This window comes from Semicossyphus pulcher, unplaced genomic scaffold, assembly GCF_022749685.1.
Source record: "Semicossyphus pulcher isolate SPU_LCO1_2020_fin unplaced genomic scaffold, fSemPul1.0.p SCAF_21, whole genome shotgun sequence".
Classification (NCBI taxonomy): Eukaryota; Metazoa; Chordata; class Actinopteri; order Labriformes; family Labridae; genus Semicossyphus; species Semicossyphus pulcher.
In genome coordinates, this window is record NW_027211695.1 from 20,417,770 (window position 1) to 20,440,030 (window position 22,261).

At 42.7% G+C, this 22,261-nt stretch overlaps 3 protein-coding genes across 3 annotated transcripts; all 3 read right to left on the reverse strand.

The window, feature by feature from the left end:
- Positions 1–448: 448 nt before the first annotated feature.
- LOC138600439 (CD209 antigen-like protein C) lies at positions 449–5,001 on the reverse strand. Its single transcript, XM_069671864.1, has 5 exons — positions 4,953–5,001; positions 2,276–2,407; positions 2,042–2,202; positions 1,847–1,971; positions 449–818 (listed from the first exon to the last, which is right to left on the reverse strand). The coding sequence occupies exons 1-5, from the start codon at positions 4,999–5,001 to the stop codon at positions 701–703; spliced, it is 585 nt and encodes a 194-aa protein (XP_069527965.1). The 3' UTR covers positions 449–700.
- Positions 5,002–5,665: 664 nt separating this feature from the next.
- On the reverse strand, positions 5,666–16,184 carry LOC138600999 (serine-rich adhesin for platelets). The gene is made up of 11 exons (XM_069672566.1): positions 16,100–16,184; positions 15,845–15,933; positions 11,664–13,089; positions 10,578–10,826; positions 10,235–10,483; positions 9,848–9,971; positions 9,242–9,381; positions 8,900–9,160; positions 6,984–7,247; positions 6,555–6,652; positions 5,666–6,473 (listed from the first exon to the last, which is right to left on the reverse strand). The coding sequence occupies exons 1-11, from the start codon at positions 16,119–16,121 to the stop codon at positions 6,402–6,404; spliced, it is 2,994 nt and encodes a 997-aa protein (XP_069528667.1). The 5' UTR covers positions 16,122–16,184; the 3' UTR covers positions 5,666–6,401.
- A 231-nt stretch (positions 16,185–16,415) lies between these two features.
- Positions 16,416–22,022, reverse strand: LOC138600883 (cellular tumor antigen p53-like). The gene is made up of 11 exons (XM_069672414.1): positions 21,906–22,022; positions 20,180–20,313; positions 20,013–20,100; positions 19,739–19,921; positions 18,511–18,685; positions 18,317–18,438; positions 18,100–18,209; positions 17,860–17,981; positions 17,689–17,780; positions 17,533–17,603; positions 16,416–17,221 (listed from the first exon to the last, which is right to left on the reverse strand). Exons 2-11 carry the CDS (start codon positions 20,263–20,265, stop codon positions 17,128–17,130), a joined length of 1,143 nt encoding a protein of 380 aa, XP_069528515.1. The 5' UTR covers positions 20,266–20,313; positions 21,906–22,022; the 3' UTR covers positions 16,416–17,127.
- Between the last annotated feature and the right edge of the window lie 239 nt (positions 22,023–22,261).

The following is a 22,261-nucleotide window of genomic DNA, read 5'->3' on the forward strand; positions in this document are numbered from 1 at the left end:
AAAAAAAAAGTAATTTTCACATGAATGTTTCTTCATTCTTCAATCCTTTTTGACAGTTTGTCACATTCATGTAAAATCTCTTCAGCTTGAGTTAAAAACTGGTCGACAGTTTAAAAAGACTGAACGACAACAAAGTGCTGGGAACAGATGTCTCTGATCATCGCACTATAAAAAACAAGATTTCTGCAATTTTAAAAGTGGTGATTTTGATCAGACCTTGACAAAAACAAACTTTTAATTAGTGTAAAAATATTTATTTTTATTTTGAAGAGTAAGCTCGGCTCAGTTTGTCCACATGAGAGGCTGAAAATGCTGAAAGACGTGAAATTAACGATTATTAGCAGAAGATAATCCGACACTAGATTTGAGAAGATTATGTGTGAAAGTGAGAACACACTCCGCAGTAACATACATGCATGCACTTTAATGCACTTTCAGGTAGGCACATAATAAACATAACAAAACCACATCCTGTCGTCTTCGTTTTGTCTCTCACTCTGAGATTAAATGATTGCATCCATATAAACATCACATGTGTCTGTAAAGCTTCAGCAGATACACACACTTTAGCCTTTCTTTAAACGCTAACCTCACTTCTGTTACAGTAAACAAATCATTGTTTAGCTGATCGGACTTTTCCCGGCACGTTGAACAAAAAGAGACGCGTGCGTGAGACGGAGAGAGAGGCGTGTGCCGCCTGTCAGGTGTCTCTCTTACACGTCCAGGGTCCGTACGCCTCACAGTCTGCTGCAAAGAGGCTCCCGCCTCCCCGCAGGTCTGCACAGTCTCTGTGATCAGAGTCCCACTCTACAGTCAGCCTTCAAAACACAACACACACACACACATACAGTTCAGTTATGTCATAACAAACATGTACTAGGATATAAGTGGTTGTTGTCTCATGTCAGAATAAAGTTGTATGTACGTGTATATGTGTATAATGTGTGTTTATGTACTTGTGGTAATAAAAGCAAGCAAAAGTAAAATGTTTGTGTTTTAATCATGAAAACACACAGCAGTTTGTCACTGGACTATATTATAACGTATATAAAAACACTATTTTGAAGGTCTTGGAAATAAAGTTTACTAGAAATGTTTATGTAAGTTAATACTGATTAAGCTTCTGGTAGGTTAAGTGCTTGTAGGTGAGGTGGGTAAAGTAGTTAAAGCTCCTGTGAGGAACCTTTGTGTTGATTTTGGCGCCCCCTGTGGATGTGCACCATGTATTATCTCTTTGCTGATCTTGTCCGGAACATGTTAAAGTATTTTTAGGTGAAAATCATCCTCACTCATCCTGCTTCCCTTTAACGTTCAAACATACGACTCAGCGAGAAGCTTTGCCATGGAAAATGTAAATCTCCTTGTCTGACACCCACCGCAGTACTTTCAGGCGTTAAAAACATTATTAAAAAACATTCACTCTGGCCACTGTTGGTTTTCTGAGGTCATAAAGATGCATCAACTCATTTCAGTCTGTTTGCTAACCACCAAAAGACTCGTCACAGGAGCTGTAAGTGTTCATAAAAACACATTATTAAGGTTGAAATTAGTATTTAGTTTAAATAGAAAACAATCCTCATATCCGTCTAATTTTTATAATATTAGGAACAAAAAAATGGGTTCTCTCCATGAAACTTAGAGAACTTATAATATTTATTTATGAAAGAACCATAAAATAAATCTGAATTCAATGCATCTTAAAACCTATATTTCCCCATCGTGCTTTTTCTGACTTCTGACTTCCTGTTAGGAATGTCCCCACAGGTTGGACCCTCGACTTCCTGTCTCTCTTCAGCTGTCCTATATAATCTTTAAAAAAAAAAAAGATGCTTTAATGTGGACTTACTGCATGTAGTGCTGGATGTCCGTCCCGTCCCACCACAGCCAGCGTCCCTCCTGCAGGGCGTCCGTCAGTCCCACCCACAGGAAGGGAAACTTTGGGAGAGTCCTCATCACACTTTGGATAAACTCCTGAGGAGGACGCAACAATTAGAGAACTAAAGATCAATTTTGGGGACAGACATTCTGCCTGTTTTCTTACCATCTCTGCAGAGTCTTTGATTATCATCAGGCTGCTGTTGTGTTGCCGGCAGAACTCAGCGCTCTGGTTCCACCGACGATCCTCCTGCAGTCCCACTGAAAAGAAGTAGCAGTGACCTCTCCACCACTGCCAGCCTCCAGGACACAACCTGCACCTGGAGTCTGCACACAGCAGGAAATCAACTCTGACGTAAGCTTACTGTTAAAAAAAACTGTACTTTTTCATGAACATCACCTTGAGTGGCAGCTTGGAGCATGAGGGTCAGATCATGGCGCTCCAAGTGGCACTGCTGCAGTCCCTCCATCAGCTCCTTAACTGAAGGTTTGGAGGCGGGATGATCCACTTGTGGTGCTGACGTCCTCCAGACTGACAGATGAACATCAAGGAGATGAAATCATTTAATAACCTGATGTGAGTTTGACTTTGGGATAAAAAGAGGAAAAGTACAACTTTTTATTGCACCTTTTTCCCACTAAATTTTACCCAATTTACACATTTACAGTTTATGTACAATATAAACATGATTATAAAACACATTGATTATCTTATATAAATACTTACCTAACAATACCACGCACGAAACAAGTCCCACAACAAGAATTATTATTGACATAGCAACAGCCACGCGAGCCGTTAGCTTACAGAATTGACAGCATCCTGCATCTGTGGGGGTAACAAAAAAAATCATGAATCAAACATCATAGTTTCTGGCATCATTGTGACACTTTATGTAGAAATATTCAACTTTCTTTTCTATTAAGATAATGTGAGCGTTTATGTGAGTAAAACAGCTAGGTTAGTTAGTTTATTTTAAGCTGAGTAAAACAGCTAGGTTAGTTAGCTTATTTTAATGTGAGTAAAACAGCTAGGTTAGCTTTTTTTAATGCGAGTAAAACAGCTAGGTTAGTTAGTTTATTTTAAGCTGAGTAAAACAGCTAGGTTAGTTAGTTTATTTTAAGCTGAGTAAAACAGCTAGGTTAGTTAGTTTATTTTAAGCTGAGTAAAACAGCTAGGTTAGCTTATTTTAATGTGTGTAAAACAGCTAGGTTAGTTAGCTTATTTTAACCTGAATAAAACAGCTAGGTTAGTTAGCTTATTTTAAGGTGAGTAAAACAGCTAGGTTAGTTAGCTTATTTTAAGCTGAGTAAAACAGCTAGGTTAGCTTATTTTAATGTGAGTAAAACAGCTAGGTTAGCTTTTTTTAATGCGAGTAAAACAGCTAGGTTAGTTAGCTTATTTTAATGCGAGTAAAACAGCTAGGTTAGCTTATTTTAACGTGAATAAAACAGCTAGGTTAGCTTTTTTTAATGCGAGTAAAACAGCTAGGTTAGTTAGCTTATTTTAACGTGAATAAAACAGCTAGGTTAGCTAGCTTATTTTAAGGTAGTTAAACAGTTAGGTTAGTTAGCTTATTTTAAGGTGAGTAAAATAGCTAGGTTAGTTAGCTTATTTTAATGTGAGTAAAACAGCTAGGTTAGTTAGCTTATTTTAAGCTGAGTAAAACAGCTAGGTTAGCTTATTTTAATGTGAGTAAAACAGCTAGGTTAGCTTATTTTAATGTGAGTAAAACAGCTAGGTTAGCTTTTTTTAATGCGAGTAAAACAGCTAGGTTAGTTAGTTTATTTTAAGCTGAGTAAAACAGCTAGGTTAGTTAGTTTATTTTAAGCTGAGTAAAACAGCTAGGTTAGCTTATTTTAATGTGTGTAAAACAGCTAGGTTAGTTAGCTTATTTTAACCTGAATAAAACAGCTAGGTTAGTTAGCTTATTTTAAGGTGAGTAAAACAGCTAGGTTAGTTAGCTTATTTTAAGCTGAGTAAAACAGCTAGGTTAGCTTTTTTTAATGCGAGTAAAACAGCTAGGTTAGTTAGCTTATTTTAATGCGAGTAAAACAGCTAGGTTAGCTTATTTTAACGTGAATAAAACAGCTAGGTTAGCTTTTTTTAATGCGAGTAAAACAGCTAGGTTAGTTAGCTTATTTTAACGTGAATAAAACAGCTAGGTTAGCTAGCTTATTTTAAGGTAGTTAAACAGTTAGGTTAGTTAGCTTATTTTAAGGTGAGTGAAATAGCTAGGTTAGTTAGCTTATTTTAATGTGAGTAAAACAGCTAGGTTAGTTAGCTTATTTTAATGTGAGTAAAACAGTTAGGTTAGTTAGCTTATTTTAAGGTAGTAAAACAGTTAGGTTAGTTAGCTTATTTTAATGTGAGTAAAACAGCTAGGTTAGTTAGCTTATTTTAAGGTAGTAAAACAGCTTTGTTAGCTTATTTTCAGAAGGCTACAGAGTGAACTGTTGCTATGGTAGCATCTCTCGCTGTGAGTATAAACAGAAAACATATTTGAAAACAGAAAATGGAAATATCATTTTTAAATTAATAAAATAATTTCCAAATCAATTTTTTGGGTCAAGTTGACACAATGATTTTGTGAGTAGGTGGCTGTGTAATAAGCGGGATAATGTCTAGTGAGCAGGTTGTTATCTTGGAATGGAACCCAGATGAGCAGGGTATAGGTACAGCCTACATGTATAGAGAAAATATTCAGTAAAGGTGTTGAGTGACATACAGAACATCCACCCTCTGACCTCTGACACTTATTAAGATAACTGTTACACGTTCTGAGAGGAGAAAATGTGAACTGAAACCAGACGTAACTGTCACTTCGCTTGTTATTGTCTGTTCAGCCTTTAACGGCAACATCAGGTGACATATTTGGGTGGTACATGAAGTAATAACAGTTCAGCCGTATAAAAACAGCACACTGACAAGACCATCTTGGCTGATTTTTAATTTCACTTCTTGTAAAAACATAGAATCATTATTATTCTGAAGCTATATCTTTGTTTTCTGGTGCTAGTGTAAAATGACCACTTATTTACATGAGATTTGGTGGCAGTAACTCTCTGTAACTAACCTGCAGGTGTTTCCCTCTCGGCATCTTCCCCCTGGTTTCTCGGATCCATGCAGCCGCTCGAAGCTCTCGTCCACTCGTTTGAACAAAATGCGGCCATTCAGCCTGATTTTACAGCCGACAGTCCTCTTCAACATGGAGGCTCAAAATAGGGACTTAAGTGTAGCAGAGGAAGTAGGCAGGGTGGATATTAACAATCTGGGGCCCCATCTCAGACCCTGGAGGTGTGACATGTGAACATGAACCTGACATAGCCGCTCTTTCGCTGTTGTGTTTTTTTCATGTGAATTTTAACACGTCTGTGTGTTGCATGTTTCTCTGCTGATCTGACCTCAACGATCTGCTGATTATCTTTATTCTATCTTTATCTATAGATCTTCAATCATCAAATAGAGCCATCGGGTCATTGTGGTTATCAATGTGGGCTGCAGTAAAGTTTGATTTTTCATGATAAAAGTTGCAAAAATGTAAATTTACTGATCCCTGAAACTGATGTAAAGTGGAACAGGGACTTTTTATACCTGGTGAGAAATTTTCCTTTGTTGTGCTTTTATTTAACTTTATTGTTTCTCTCTGCTGCTGGAAATCAATAAAGTTCGAAGAAAAGGGAACAAAGGGAAAGAGTGTGCACTACTTTTATTTTCTTGAACCATAGTTGATATTGTCTCGGAGGAAGAAGTAAACACAAACAGTACCATTACGGTAATTGGTTTGTGTATTCATGTCACTTTATTAGCAATGGAACAAGGTATATTTATATATATATTTTTTTTCTTCAGGCAGAAATCAACCATACCAAATCATACACACAGGAAGCGAGCGCGCGAAAAAAACAAGAGGAAAGGATGCGAAAGTCTAAAATAGATCATAGTATTATTATATATTAAACAACAGTTAGTTCCGGCCAAGTGTTCTGATTGGATAAGAGGCATTCCATTAGTGCTGATATAGAGAACAACATCACTGGGACTTTTCACTCTGTGTATCACTCCGCCGCAGCCAGGTGTTCTGAATACTGTTAGTTAACATCACACGTTGATCAAGCTGGTGCCTCTGACTCTGACTGGTTGATGATACATTAAAACAAACAGATACATGTACATGATAAAAAACAGCTGATGTGTGGTAACCTGGAGACACAGAGGGCAGGAGAATGTTTGGGTTGCTAGGCAACAAAGGTCCAGTTTCAGTTAAGTTGAGTTGGTGGAGCAGAAAATAATCTGTTGTTGATTGTTACTTTTCACTACTGTTTGCCGCTCGTATAACTGTGATATATAAGCAATATCGCAAGAGAGGTTGTGATATTCTGAATATCATTGAGAATTGTAGCTACGTTTAAAATCACGACAGACAGAATTAAAACCTCTCAGTTCCTCTGACAGAATATCAAACATGTTGATCTAATATGTAATTTCCAAAACACCAATTAGGACACAAAATTAACTTGTGTTTCTAACCCGTTTCCTGCTTCTCCAGCGTCCAGAAAACATTGTCCCCCAACTTTTCTTGGAAATGTTCCTTCAACTGCAAAAAAAAACAAACACACAAAATTAAAGAAAACTATGAAGGGACGCTGTATGTGTATTTGTCCCTGTGGTGACATACCTTCTGAAACACACTGTCCTTTGTGGAGCTGTTATCACAGTGGAGAGGCAATGCTGACGAGCACAACATGGACAGACTGATCGTTCTTGTGTCCGCCTCTGAGGAACAAACAGATAGTGTGTGAAGAGGAAGCAAACGGCCGTAATGTTGTCAAATTTGCATGTTTGTTTTGTCGCCTAAGATACGAGTCACAAACACACGGACTTCAGATCCTTTAATCCATTCTTTACATTAATACTCGCCATTTTCTAACACATAAAATACACGTTTAGACTGATTTCTTAGGGAGCTTTATGTAGTTTGATTTATAAAGCTTTGTCGGTTTATTTTTAGCAAACACAAACCTAAGGCTGCCTACGTTTAAAAAAAACCCTAATGTAGTAAATGTGTCCAAAGAAACCAGTATAGTCTTGAGTCTGGGATTCTCACCTGTAGAGTGAGATATGTCCACTGGGAGACTTGATTTTTCACCCGCCACTGTTCGCACTTCAAACTTGTACCTCGTCCCTGAGTTCAACCCCTTAAACGTGTGATTGGTTTGGGTCACGTTAGCGGAGAAGCTGTGGCCCCAGAAGCTGGAGCTGATTTTGGCCAAGTACGTGACTGACGCCGTGTTGACGGGCGCATTCCACTGGAAGGACATATTGTGTTTGCCCGAGTTGATGACTGTAGGATGAGAAGGCGGTGACGGCACTGGAATGAAGGAAGAGAGAAGATGAGGCAGCGATATATCAGATGTTGTGCAGTCGTCAGGCAACAGAGAGCAAATAACAGGCAGGATTTTTCAACAACAGCCGTTTAATGCACTCTCGATATAATAGTTCCATAGCCTAATTCGTATGAGGCAATAATATTCAAGCGTTGTATTAAGCGGCCGCTAATGCTAACCAACATTTCTCACTGCGGCTTCAAATTAAAAGCATTCAGCTGGCGAAACACAGGGTCGCTTTTATTGTGAGAATGTAAGAGGTTAGTGCCAACAACGAAACTGTTGGGACATCAGATTCATTTTCTGACTTACAGGTGAAGCTGGATGGGACTCCCTCGAAACACGGTGTTTCAGGGGCGGGGCCTTACGTCCTGCGTCTCACAGAGTGTTGTGTGCCTGACGCCCGTTCTCTGCGGCTCACATTCAGCTCGTCTCGTCAGTTTTCAGATAAGCTAGCAACAACTTAACCTAAAAAGTTGTTTATTATTCTTATTTGTTGCCTAAAAGCTGCAGTAGGTGAGACGGAGAAGAGAGTGGACTTTGCTTCAAGATTACAACCTCTTGGTTCCCGTTCTGTCTCGGTCCAACTCTTTCTTTTAAGCATGCTTTTCCTCATTTCTCTTCTCAGGTGTAACGGTCTTTAAGTATAAGATGTAGTTGTCAGTGGAGGGATGGGCAGTTTTGCATTCCCTGTGATTGTGATTTTTTTTAGCCAAGGTGGGCACAAGCCACGCTGAAGAAATTGAGGCTGACCGTGTGAGCATGCGCGGAGGAGTGGTGCGGCGCAGCGTGTGATTGACAGCAGCCTGAGAGACTGTTCTGATTGGCTGTGTGATTCGGGAGCGCTGGGCTCTTACAAATGCCATTAGGAGCAGTGGGAGGAGCCAGAGGAACATGATTATCTCTCTCATGAACTGCTGCATGTTTAAAGTGACAGTTTGAGCAAATATAACAAAATTTTAATGATGTTACTGCATCTTTAATGCCAAGATTAAACATTTAGAAACTGTACTCTGATATCAATGTAGTATCTTGCAGCAATAGATGCCCAGCCCAAATGAGCTTACAAGACAGTAAGCTTCCTTGTACACATGAGGTGTGTATATGTAATAGCATCTAACCCACGTTAACAACAGACTCGGTTAACTTCATTCTCTACAGCCCCACAGGGCAAACGTTACCAAGCGCTGCGCACGTGACACTTGTTTCAAAGGAAACCTGTTATCGAAACGTTAGCTTACAAACAATTAGCGCTGAGACGGCTGAGGGTCACGGGGCTCGCCGACGCGTGCACTGTTACGTCCTGCAAAGCCACGCCCATCCGGGTGAAATGCCGTGGTTTTAGGGAGTCCCGAAGTTGGATCTTTTTACGGAAATGGCATGTATTTGAGCTAAATGCTAACTTAAACATGCTAACGTGCTCACAATGACAATGCTAACATCCTGATTTTTAGCTAGTGTAATATTTACCACGTTCACCATCTTATTTTAGCTTGTTAGCATGCAACCATGAGCTAATTAGCGTAACAAACTAGCTGAGGCTAATGTAACGGTGTATGTTTTGCAGGTATTTGTCTATAAACCAAATTAGTGATAAAAAAAAAAGAATAAATTTGACTTTATCTTTTGGACTCACAGGTAAAGAAGATTCCTTTCACTGGCGGGCTTTTGAGATGTCCGCTAACGGCGTACACGATCACCGTGTACCCAGCTGCAGTCTTCAGTCCCGTAAATTTCACAAACACCTCTGTCAGGTTGTAACTTGTGTTCACTTTTACGCCATCAAGCTGCAGCTCGACGGTGAAAGACGAATAATTCCCCTCAGGACGGTTCCAGCGGGCTTCGAGGAAGTTGTTTGAGGCGGACGACATAATCAAGTTCGAAATCGGTTCAGGAGCTATGAAGGAACCACAAAGTCTGATTAGTGAAATTCAACACAGCAGGAGACCAAAATGATCAACTATTATCCCAGTGTTACCAGTGTAGCTGTAGGTGGTCACTTCGTCTCCCTCCAGGGTGTCATTAATCAGGGCTCTCACACTGAGGGTTATCTTGGAGCCTGTCAACAGGCCTGTTACATTCACTTCTGTTTGCTTCACCACTTCATAAAACGATTCACTGTTAGGAAGAGACACAGACGCTTTACGAAACATGCTGCTCGAAGAGACACCTGTGAGTCCGGGTTGGACGGACTAACATGGAAAATATAGACTAATACGATCCATCAAAGGTTACATAACAACTGCATGGTTTTATTTTCTTAATGTGCAGCCATGCTAACAGATCTGTGAGGCTTTAAAAGAGAGCAGCCATTATTTGAGCTAAATGCTAACTTAAACATGCTCACACTGACAATGCTAACATGTTTAGCAGGTATGATGCTTACTGTTATACGTTCACCATCTTATTGTCGCTTGTTAGCATGCTAACATTAGCTCGCATTGAACACAAACTTTGACGTTGTAACGTTGGCTGCAAACCAAATTATTAGTATCTCAATATTTCAACTTAACGGTGGACAGACCAACAGGTCAACAATACCCTCCCATGCAAGTACACAACATCTGTACTGTCTATCGCATACTTTCCACTGCTTGGCCCGGCCTTTACAGAGAAACCTGTGGTGCTTCCTTTGGGTGGATCCCACTTTAGTAGCAGTGAGGTGTTGGTGTTACTGGACACCGTCAGGTTGGAAACTTTTCCCGGCTCTGAAAGAGGAAACAGATAAACATGAAACAAACCCTCTGTTTACTGACGGACTCTAATTTACCTGAGCTGATTTGAATTTTATGCCATGTTAGCAAGAACTGAACAGCTATAAACCTCTTCCTCATTAGGTCTTAAAAAGCTTTTGAGTTTGGTTCCCTGGTCTCGATCTTAAAGTGTGCTTCCTGTTAAACTTGTCGACTCATTAAGAGGTCAAAAAACAATATGAATAGAATTTAAAGCCAAAAAAAAGGCCTAGACTCACTGGTGTATTTTGTGACGTTGGATTCTTCGCTCCACTTGGACCCGTCTCCGACTCCAGAGAGGACGGTGAATGTGTAAAGACTTCCAGGTGTCAAACCCTCGACCACTGTGCCCGCTGTCTTACTTTCAGTCTCCTGATTCTCATACTTTATAAGATAGAAAGCCACCCCTCCTGCTGGTTTGTCCCAGCTCAGGGAGATGGAGGTTTCTGTCTCGTTGGCGGCTGTGAGGTTTTCGACTTTGTTTGGTGCTGAATAACAGGAGAGATTAGTGTTACAAGTGTTACGAGTGTTTGCATTACTACGAGAAAAGTTGGTACACAGGGATGAAATGACAGAACTCACTGGTGTAGAAGGCGACCTCCTGCGGGCTGAGGTCTCTGACACACTTCACAGGAAACACCTGCACTGAGTAGCGTGTGCCTGCTGTCAGGTTCCCAAGGTCAGAGGACAAACCAGTCTGGTTATCTATCAACATTTTATCACCACTGACCTCCACGCGGTAATGGCTGATGTCACCGGTCCCGGGCAGCCATGTGAGGTTGGCGCTGTTGGAGGTAACGTCGGAGACGTTGGCTTGGCCAAAGAAACGATCTGAAAATAAGATTGATTGATCGTTGGCAAACAACCTCAGATATCAAGACCTACGAGGCTTAACCAAGGAAATGACATTATTTGAGCTAAATGCTAACTTAAACATGCTAACAGGCTCACAATAACAATGCTAACAATGCTTCACAAACTATAGCTGAGGCTAATGTGATGTGTCATAAGGCAGGTGTTTATACTGACAAAAAAAAGCTTAAAGGGGGGGTATTATGCTAATTTCAAGCTCCATATTTCACTCTGTGATACCTGTGGAGTAGCTTAGCATAATTTACAGTTTGATCATCATTTTTCTCACACTGGTGCTCTGTGCAGGCCCTCATACAGCCTCTGCCTAAAACGACTCAGTCAGCTCTGTCCCTTTAAGAAACCCCGCCCCTACAAGCCCATGTTTCTTCTGATTGGCCAGCTCTCTGAATCCTGCTGAGGCTGCAATTTATGACATCACAAAGTGCAGCGTGTAGAAAAATCTGTGTGAACAGTTTGTTCTCAGCAGCCTGCAGACTGAGCTAAGAAGCCTGGGGATTACTCCAACATACTTATACCTACGGATCTGAAACTCCACCCACGTTTAGTCTGGACATCCAACATTGTACAGGACAAAGCGATAAGAGCGATAAGAGGTACGGCTTTGTCCACAGGGGGCGCCAAAGTCAACACAAACAGGAAGTTCCTCACAGGAGCTTTAAGTCCAGGTATATGAATCAGATGGGAAACAATTATATCGGAAAATCAGCAGCTTTGAGTGTTTTTGTATTTTAATGAAGTGTTGCATCAAACTATCATACTGGGGGAAAATAATAGGATGACAACAGAGACTCTTACCTTCATAACAGATAAAAGACAGAAGATCGTAGCAGTCCTTTTCTATCCAGGCTCCAAAGCCGAGCATGGCCACACAAGAGTCCTCAATGTAGTTCTCATCGGCTTCAGGGACATCCGGCGTCAGCATCGGGGAGCGCACGCACTCTGCCTGTATTGGTGGCGCTGAAGTCGTCATGGGGGGGGTTGTGGTAAACACTGGGGTGTTTTTGGTTGAGATCTTTATCGTCTCAGTAGAAGTTGTCATGTTTTCGGTTGTGTACTCGCTGAATCCAGTAACATCAGTCATGTTCTGACCTGTGGTTGCGTCGGTAAAGCTGCTCACGTCTGTCATGTTTTCGGTGGCGTACTCGCTGACCCCAGTAACATCAGTCACGTTCTGACTTGTGGTTGTGTCGGTAGAGGTGCTCACGTCTGTCATGTTTTCGGTGGCGTACTCGCTGAATCCAGTAACATCAGTCACGTTCTGACCTGTGGTTGCGTCGGTAGAGGTGCTCACGTCTGTCATGTTTTCGGTGGCGTACTCGCTGACCCCAGTAACATCAGTCACGTTCTGACCTGTGGTTGCGTCGGTAAAGCTGCTCACGTCTGTCATGTTTTCGGTGGCGTACTCGCTGACACCAGTAACATCAGTCATGTTCTGACCTGTGGTTGCGTCGGTAGAGGTGCTCACGTCTGTCATGTTTTCTATCATAAATGCAGCGACTCTAAAAACATCAGTCACATTTTCATATATGGTTATGTCGCTAAAGCTGCTCATGTCTGTCATGTTTTCGGTGGCGTTCTCACTGAATCCAGTAACATCAGTCACGTTCTGACCTGTGGTTGCGTCGGTAAAGCTGCTCACGTCTTTCACATTGTCAGTTGTGTGCTCTCCCAGTCCAGTGGAGCTCGTCACATCTGGGGTTGTAAACTCTGTGGATGTGGTGGAGGTTGTCGTTCTCGGGGTTGTCGTCACTGGGCATGTGCAGGAGCAGCTGCAGCAGACTCGTTTTGGGAGGGAGGATTTGAAAACGGGCCAACCAGGGTACCAGTTCTGGAAGGAGAGGGGATCCCCGTTGGCCCAGCGGGACCAGGGCATACTAGGCTTGCTAGTGGAGTTACTGGTGGCATTACTTGCGATGTAACTGGTAGCGTTTACAGGGTAGTCGCTGGTTGAGTTGCTGGTGGTGTTACTGGTGGCATTACTTGCGATGTAACTGGTAGCGTTTACAGGGTAGTCGCTGGTTGAGTTGCTGGTGGTGTTACTGGTGGCATTACTTGCGATGTAACTGGTAGCGTTTACAGGGTAGTCGCTGGTTGAGTTGCTGGTGGTGTTGCTAGTCGAGTAGAAGTTCTTGCGGAGGCCGACCCAGGATTCAGATGAAGCTTCCTTGACGATGGTTTGTATGTTTTCAGGAGTCAGTGTCACCAGGTCTTTGAAACATACCTGATAGGAAGTGAAAGGTTACAACAGCATAGTTTGTATATAAACCATTAGGACTTTTAAAGGTCTACCTTACTTATGACTTTAAAGTACTTAACGCCCATAAATGAACATCCATGAATCATCTATACTGCTTATATCCCAGCCGTCATTGGGCGAGAGGCGGGGTACACCCTGGACTGATCTCTAGTCAATCACATACCCCTTTCATACCCGGGAGACCCGACTGGTGCGACAACAGCATGATCATAGACGAGCATTGTTCCCCTGACCTGGAGTACCTGTCAGTCACCAAGAGAGCTAACAGTAGTGATTGTCACGGCTGTTTACATTCCACCCGATGCTAACGTTAGCACGGCACTCTCTCCCCTATTGAGCACCATAAACAAACAACAGCGATAAGGCAATCTTGAAGACTGTACTCCCGTCAAGTGTCCAACTAGAGGAGGAAACACTCTTGATCATGTGTATTCTATTGTCAAGTACGCCTACAGAGCCATACCTCTCCCCCACCTGGGCCAGTCAGACCACCTCTCCCTGCTGCTTACCCCAGCATACACCCCCCTCCGACGGAGAACCAGGCCTACTACAAAGACTGTTACAACTTGGCCTGTAAGTGCACTTTTTGAGTTACAGGACTGTTTTGATCTCACGGATTGGACTCTATTTGAACACCAGGACCTAGAAACATTCACAGTACTAGCTTACATCAAGTTCTGCATTGGCATTGTGACTGTGGATGAAAGCATTGGGGTTTTCCCAAACCAGAAACCCTGGATGACTAGCCAGGTCCGCAAGCTCCTCAGGGCCTGTGACTCTGGTGACAGAGCTCTGTACAGTTCTGCTAGAGCTGACCTGAAAAGAGGAATTAAGAAAGCCAAAGCAGATCTTATGAGGAGAATAGAGACCCATCTCTCCAGCAATAATTCACAGCAGGTGTGGCAGGGCTTACAGCAGATCACAAACTACAGGGACTGTGACGTGACAACAGGGGATTTGAGTGTATCACTGGCAGAGGAGCTGAACTCCTTCCTTTCCTTTGCTCGCTTTGAATCATCACAGCAACACTCACCCCTGCCCCCACCAGCGTCCTGCACCCCTGCACTCTCTGTACAGGAGCATGACGTGAGGCGGGTGCTTCGGGCAGTGAACCCCAGGAAGGCTGCTGGCCACGAGTGCCTGGCAAGGTGCTCAGAGCATGCACCCACCAGCTCACACCTGTCTTCACCAGCATCTTCAGTTTCTCCCTGGCCCAAGCAATCATCCCCCCCCTGCCTGAAATCTGCAACAATCATCCCGGTACCCAAGAAGTCACCCCCAGCCACTTTGAACGTCTACCGCCCTGTAGCACTCACGCCGGTAATCATGAAGTGCTTCGAGAGGCTGGTTCTTCCATACATCAAAGGCTGCCTCCCCCCTGGCATTGAACACCACAAAAACTAAAGAGATCATCCTGGACTTTAGGAAGAACAGAACAGACTCTGCCCCCCTCTGCGTCAACGGCGAGTGTGTCGAGCAGGTTCACACCTTCAGGTTCCTTGATGTTCTCATCTCAGCCAACCTATCCTGGACGGAGAATCACAGCAGTCATCAAGAAGACTCAGCAGCGGCTACACTTCCTGAGGGTCCTCAGGAGGAACAACCTCAGCGCTAATCTGCTGCTGACCTTCTACCGCTCATCCACTGAGAGCCTGATGACGTACTGCATCACAGTGTGGTACGGCAGCTGCACTGAGGCAGACAGGAAGAGGATTCAGAGGGTAATCAAAACAGCTCAGAAAATTGTTGGCTTCCCTCTCCCCTCCCTGATGGACATTTACACCTCCTGCTGCCTGAATAAGGCACAAATCATCAAGGACAGATCTCATCCTGGTTTCCAGATGTTTGACCTGTTGCCCTCTGGCAGGCGCTACAGGTGCATCACAACGAAAACAGACTTAAGAACAGGTTCGTCCCCAAAGCCAGCACCACTCTGAACTGACAATCACTGACACCCTGACTCTCACGCACTTTCTCCCAATCTTTTGTTTTGTTTGTTGTTGTTGGCTGTTTGTTTTTCTGTGCTCTCCTGATCTCGTTGTACATTGTATAATGACAATAAAGTATTCTATTCTAATAAATGCCGATTGTCTCTTTTCCCATTGCCAGTGAAGTATCCTCCCGTCGGTGTCTTTTCTGCTGCGTCACCGTCTGACATCACAAACGCACCAGAAAGGTCTTAAGTCTTTTTTGTATCCATTACTCGTTCAATCCTGTTTTTCAATCTCGGTGCCGACAAATTTGGAACGATGTTACAGCTACAGACGGAGCATAGCATCGCGCTGGAAAGAGAGCAGAGGTGAGCGTGTCGTCACAGGTTTTGTGTTCCCATCAATGCCGATCGGAGCCGAGGCGATAATTACCCGGGTCTTCTGCAGAGTCATTTGACCCGGGTCTGAATGCCTTTCCCATTAAGCAAAAAAGCTGGGTTTTTTGACCAGTGGGAAAGCGGCTTTAATCACCAATGAACCTAACGAGCTTGTCTTTGGACTGCGGGAAGAAGCTGGAGCACACGGAGGGAACCCACGCATGCACGGCAAGAACACGCAAACTCCACACACAAAAGCCTTCTACATCCAAACCGGGACCCTTCTAGCTGTGAGACAACAGCACCAACCACTACACCATAAATTAAATGCTCGTACATGAAAGCAACATGGCGGTATAAAATTAAAAACTTGCTTCTAACACATCCTCATGTTTCGGCATCTTGTTGTACCTGGCAGTGCTTCCTGGCTTCCTCCCAGGTGGCACGGTTCGATTGATGGAAGTACTGTCGCTCTGCAGCGCCGAGCGTCAACATCAGAGCTGAGGAGAAACACACACCGACATAGATGGCTATATTGCTGCTCCTTTAAATTTCATCGGCCACACAATCAATTACAGAAACGGCAGATTGATGAGCTGTGTTCAGGTTACAATAAATACCAGAGGAAATAATACTCACCCAAAGACGCAAGAAAAAAGATTTTACCTATGAGAAGAAACCGTCCCATGCTGAGGGTCTTTAAATGTCACCCGAGGATAAGTAACATTTAGTGTCTCACTACTCGGAGACTACGAATACATCTTGTTACACGAGAGACCAGGAGTGAATGATCAGAGCATAAAGGTGTTTCTGTAGCACCTGGAAAGTCAACAGGTAATAAACAGCACATTTGACTAGAAACAAAAAGTCCTGTTCACCCTGGGTCAGCTGAACACAGCTTTGCATCCACCTCTGAAACATGCAAAGCACTAATATGGAAACTGCAGTGAGGTAATAAATAGAAAGACAGAAAACGCGTCGGCACATTTTATTACTTTATTTTGATGTTAAGCTCGAGTAACAAATATGCAAATTAGTATAAAAAAAAGAAAAAGCATGAAAAAATAACGACAATGAAAAATATAGAAAGATAAACCTCTTATACAAAACTAAGATCCCAAAATAATCTATAAAAGACACAGAAATAAAACAAAGATAGGCATTAAAGAATATTTTTGGCAGTGTGGAAACAAAGTGGTTTTATTGACAGTGCTGATTGGCTGAAGATTGTGTGGTCTGCAGAGAGAGGCCGAATACTCCGACTTTGGTCTCTGGGGTGAGCCAGCCAGCCCCGTTTATACAAAACCTATTTTGTATATTTAAAATAAGCATCATGTATGATTACAGACGTCTCCAATTTAGATCATAATCTTTATGACTTAAAAAAAAGTATTTGAAAGACCAAAAACAATCTTCAGTTCAGTTCGACTACCTAAATTTAACACATTATAAAATGACAACATGGCAGACGAAATGACAAGTCCCTGCCAACGTTAACACTGATCAAATACAAATACGTCAGCCCCCCCCTGGTATCCTGTGGCATGCATGCAGTTTAACATATACATCCTGTTCACAGGACTCGAGGCAGTGTGCAGAGGCAGGAGCGGATTCGGGGGTTCTTATGACCTGAAATAATCCTGATGCATGGGAAGGGGAAAAGCCTGTTCATGATTTAAGGCGAGGTGAGCTTCTCAGTCGCTGTCACTTTTTTCTCCCTTGCGGAGGAGTCTCTTCCCGCTGGAGGGCGGCGGCATCTCCAGTTTGACGGGCACCTTGGTTTTGGCTCTGAGGAGAGAAAGGAGGATTTACAATGCGGACATGAAAGCAGATTTGGTGTATTCGAAATGGTAAGAAAGCACACAAAGGCTGGAAGATCCTAGAAGAACTTTATTTTATGAAACATCTTTTCAGTTTTGTAACGACCCATTAAAAGGGTCCCGATGTAACGCTGGGACGAGCACATACAGCTTTGTAACAGTGGATAATGTGTATGCATCTGTCTATAGGAACAAAATCCAAAAAGGTGACTGATGACACCAAAAAGAGTTAAAATAATTGCAGTTATATATGTCATTGTAAGAAACTGCTTTACTCACTTCTCTTTGTCCAAAAGCTCGAGGCCGTCGTTGATTTTCTTCAGCGTCTCAAAGCGCTCCCGACCTCTGACCTGCAGGAGAGAGCGCAGGGAATCAAACAGCGTGCAACATTTCATACAGGGCCGCCGCTTTATGACAACATGCATCTTGACTTACATGGAGCACGTAAACCTCCTTGTCGTCGTCCTCTGCACTGGAGGCGGACTTGGTCTTCTTGGCGGAGGTGGAGTCAGGTGCCGGGGCGCTCTCTGAAGAAACAGTCAAGTTAAAAAGAGAACAGCAAGCGAGGACCAGAGACTTAAACGGATGTAAAAAAAATAAACGTACTGCGTTTTTTTGTCTGTTTCCCACTGAGCGATTTGTTGTGGTTCTCCTCCTCTGATTTGCGGTCCCTGCCGGGACAAGCACAAATCCTCACCTCGAAGCACCTCCGGCCCAGGACCAATCCCCTAAAAGAAAGACGAATGATCGGACGGGTAAATAAAATACACCACCTCCTTTCACGAAAAGATACACGACTAATCCTGCACCCCCCCTAGTGTCTGTTAAAAGAGAAGCAGGACTTACTCCGGTGTCTCGAGGGTCAGGATGGTGAGGATGGGCCTGCGGTTCATGCCCCCCATGCAGGAGCTGTTGCACATGAAGCTGAGCAGGATGGTGGTCATCTCAGAGCCCAACTGAAACAGGAAAGACAACAACAACATGAGACACATTTGTTCCTTTATGTACCTGAATAGAATATGCCTTATGGTCACAGGTTAGGGGATGTACAGGGCCGGCGTACCTGTGGGGGCTCGTAGGGGACGGTCACACTCTGCCTCTTTGTGTGCTGATCCTCAAAGTACTGGGCTCTCTGGCTGCCCTCCACTCGGATCAGGTGGCTGCGCTGCTCCACAGCTGAATGGACTACAGAGACGACGTCATTAAAACCACATCAGAATCAGATCCTTTAACAACGTCATTTCTTCGCCTTCTTACCATCCTCATTCTGGTGATGGGGACACCTGCGGACCACTTCGGCCACATGCTCAGTCTTCTTATAGACCGCCGTGGCCCTCAGGACAGCGCCCGCGGGAGGCTCCTTGGTCACCAGCACCTCGATCGGGCTGGTCTTTGCCAGCTGGCAGAACAGCTTGTTTAGAAGTTCTGAATACTGAGAGAACGCACAGGAAGAAAACATGTTACTATTTGTGGAGCAGCAGAACTGTGTGCACATGTGTGAGGACTCAAATGTCAAGTCTGAGATCACGCACACTATTTTACTTAAGAGTAAAAGTCAAACTGTTTTCTTTTAGTTCCATAAATCACTGCTCTCTTCTGTAAAGAAAAAACTACATGTAAAACTTGTAAGGACAGAACAGGCAAACGTAAAGACAGCTTCTACCTTCATTTCCTCTGGTTTTAACCCTTTCTGTGCTGCAGGAAGGCAGAGCAGGAACATGCCCCGTCATGTCAGAGCTGTGCTTTACAACCAGCCTGCCGCTCTGCCTCAGAGGGGAGCACAAGTCGCAGGGGGGCGGGGGTTACACAGCAGAGCACACTAACTTCAGCTAAACTGGCCAACTGCAGCGCTTTGCTGGTTGAGTCACCGCGGAAACTTTAACACCATTGGCCGATCAAAGGCAGCGAATGACTCTAGACTTTGAAATTTAGCGAATCGCCACAATGAATAAGATTCTACATGAGCGGCACCATGAGAGATACCAAAGAATGGATTTTTCACGCGATGCAAAGGTAAGAGAGTTTTACTGTTCACTCATTTTGTGGGTAATTTAAACTTAAGCTCGTTTATTTAGAAAAACTAAATTTCTACACCTCAAATCATGAAATTACTTCCATTTAAGTTGGAGTTAGTGAGATTTAAACAAAAGGAGCAAAGTTTCTACTCATAAAAACGACTCTTCGATTGGAAGAAATTCTTGTTAAAAGGAATGTCGGCTCAGCGCTGAGCAGCTGCTGAATCCCTTTTGTTCTCGGTGAGAGGCTCACACTGATTCTTGCCATGTTTGGTTGCAGGATAATCGATTGAAAGTCCTCTTAAAATTCAAAATGTCTGGCCTAAAATGTTTGTTATTCTGTTATAAATGTGAAATACAAATTAAGTAAGACCAGAAAGTACGTTTTCTGGTATCAACTTATACAAGATCTACAACACAGAAACGAGCTCAACATAAAAGTAGAGTCTCTTGGTTTAAGAATCGCTTACAGTGGAGGTGACGGACTTTGCCGTGCCGGACTTCTGAAAGCGCAGCTGGAAGCCGTATTCCCCCGGGTAATCTGTAGTGACCGGGACGGTGGAGGCCGGGGGAGTGACGCCGTCTGTTGTGGACGTCTCAGGGAAGTTAAAGAAGTTATCAAACCCCTCAGCCAGCACCTGATCGTTGATGAGCTGTGAAATGAGAGGAATGAAAGAGAGTCAGTCTGCCTCTATAAATAAATAAGTTCAGATTGAAACTACAAGAATGTGATTTCATGCTTACCATCATTTCTATTTGCCCGTCTGTTGTCCTCCATGTTTCATTAGAGTCAGTAGTCACCGTCGGGATGGTGGAGATGGAGGGAGTGACCCTGCAAAAACAAACAAATTAACTTCTGGAGGGAAGCCACATTTTTTTTAAAGGTTATTTAGTATCAACGCGTAACTTACACAGTCTCCCACAGCTCTCTGAAGGAGTCCTGGCTCAGCGGCAGGCTCTGACTCAGGGTCAGATCAAAACCCTGCTCTTCCATCATTACGGCCTCGGCTGAGAGATAATGAGGAAGAGCCAAGCTGCAGGCGTGCTGCGGGGAACAACAGGAAGTAAGAACTTGAGTTAGGATCTTTGAGGCCTGTAAGATCCTTGTCTTTAACAAACTCCACATATGATTAAACAGCTTAATCAAGTAATGTATAACTGATATTTTGCGCAGCAGCTATTTTATTATCAATATACCTTTGAATACATTTTTAAATTTTTTTTAAAACTATTTTTTTTTAAATATTGAATAATCATTACAATAGATTAACATATTAACACAACAGATATCTGTTATGCAGATATTTCCGATTTCGATACCGATATATTAGGGACATGTTTTTTCCCCACCTAATTGCAGAGAACATCAACTCTTATTGTAGTGGCCAAAAACTGCCATACTACGTACTTGTGAGCCTATTTTGTGTACATGGACATTTTCTGAGATGACATTACTTCTTCACACTTGACAGAAGAGGCGTGGTGGGGGCAGCGCACACGCTTTTTTATTGTTTTATGGGCGGGAAATATCGGCATAAAATGACATATCTGTCGATGCCAATGTGTCATTTTCAAGCCCTAATCTGCAGATACCGATAACTTACTGATAATATCGTGCCTCCCTGACTTAAGCAACTTTATTATCAATATACTTTTGAATTTATTTTTTCGAAATGATTAATAAACTAATTTTCCCATCCATAAAATGTTGAAATAGTGCATAAGCATTACAATTTCCAAAAAGTTGCGTCTTCAAATAGTTTGTTTTGTCTGATAGACGCAAATGTTTTTGATCTACAGTTAAATAAAAACCAGAAAATTAGTACAATTTAGGAACCGAAACCAAAGAAGGTTTGACTTCTTTAATAGATCACTTTTCAACTTTTTTGGTCAACTTACATAACTTTTTTCAACGCCATTTAAGTTATTAGAAGCGACTAAAAGTAGGTCACAGTCGAGTTACAAGGACTCCTTCAAAGTGGAGAAATATTCGAACAGGAAATAAGAGTGTAACGTAAACGGTGATAGAATCTTACAAATGAATGAATGAAACAAAATAAATACTGATTTTATTCCACACAGGGGTTTACAAAGTTGAAAACAAGTAGGCCTTCTGCTCTGTACGCGGTGTGCTAACGTTAACGTAAGACTGTGTAACTACTGTCCAATAAAACACAAATATTCTGTATTTTAAGTTAAGTTTAAACGTCCAAAGTTTAAAATATAACCCAGTTGACTGGATTCACGTTAGCACACCTCTAAACAAACCGCACAATTACCCTGCTAATGCTAATCACCCTCCATTTTATTTCGAACAAGAGGCCTAAAAAACTGAATGAAGCTAGCTTTGTCCGGCCATCCTGTCGACAATTCGCCCCTTATTCGACTTATTTAATGCCAAATACACCTGACAGCTAAAGACCATTGTTCAACTGTTCAATAGAATCAGTTCGCGTTATTTACCATGTAGCTCTTTTTGTTTTGGCTAGCGAGCTTAGCGTTAGCTTAAAAAGCTAAATACGTTAGCGCTACGTTCTGGAATCCGCTAAACTGACGTAAAACTTTCTTTAACGGACAAATAAGTTGCTTCCGACTATCTAGCTTTGACAAATGCAGTGTGTTTAAACGCACAGCTACCTTGTAGGTCCCGCTGCTGCTGTTCAGCGATGATGAGTCACTGGTGGGAGTGCAGAAGGCGAGCTAAAACAGCCGAAAAAGTCAAAATATTTTGAGGTAAAGCTGAGCACGTTGTTGGTCGGGGAATCCCACCGATTGCAAGGGGGAGGGGCAGTCTTTAACGCGACTCAGCCGTCCAATCACAGCGCCCTCTTCTCCTGACATCGCGGAAGGCTAATGCTGCATTCAATACTATCGGACATATTTAAACTCAAAAACCACCGCGCAAAAAGGGGTAGTTCTAATTGGCCATGCCTTCATATTTTCACAAGTTATCTCTTGCGTTAATGTTCAATACTGTGCTGTCAATAGATTCC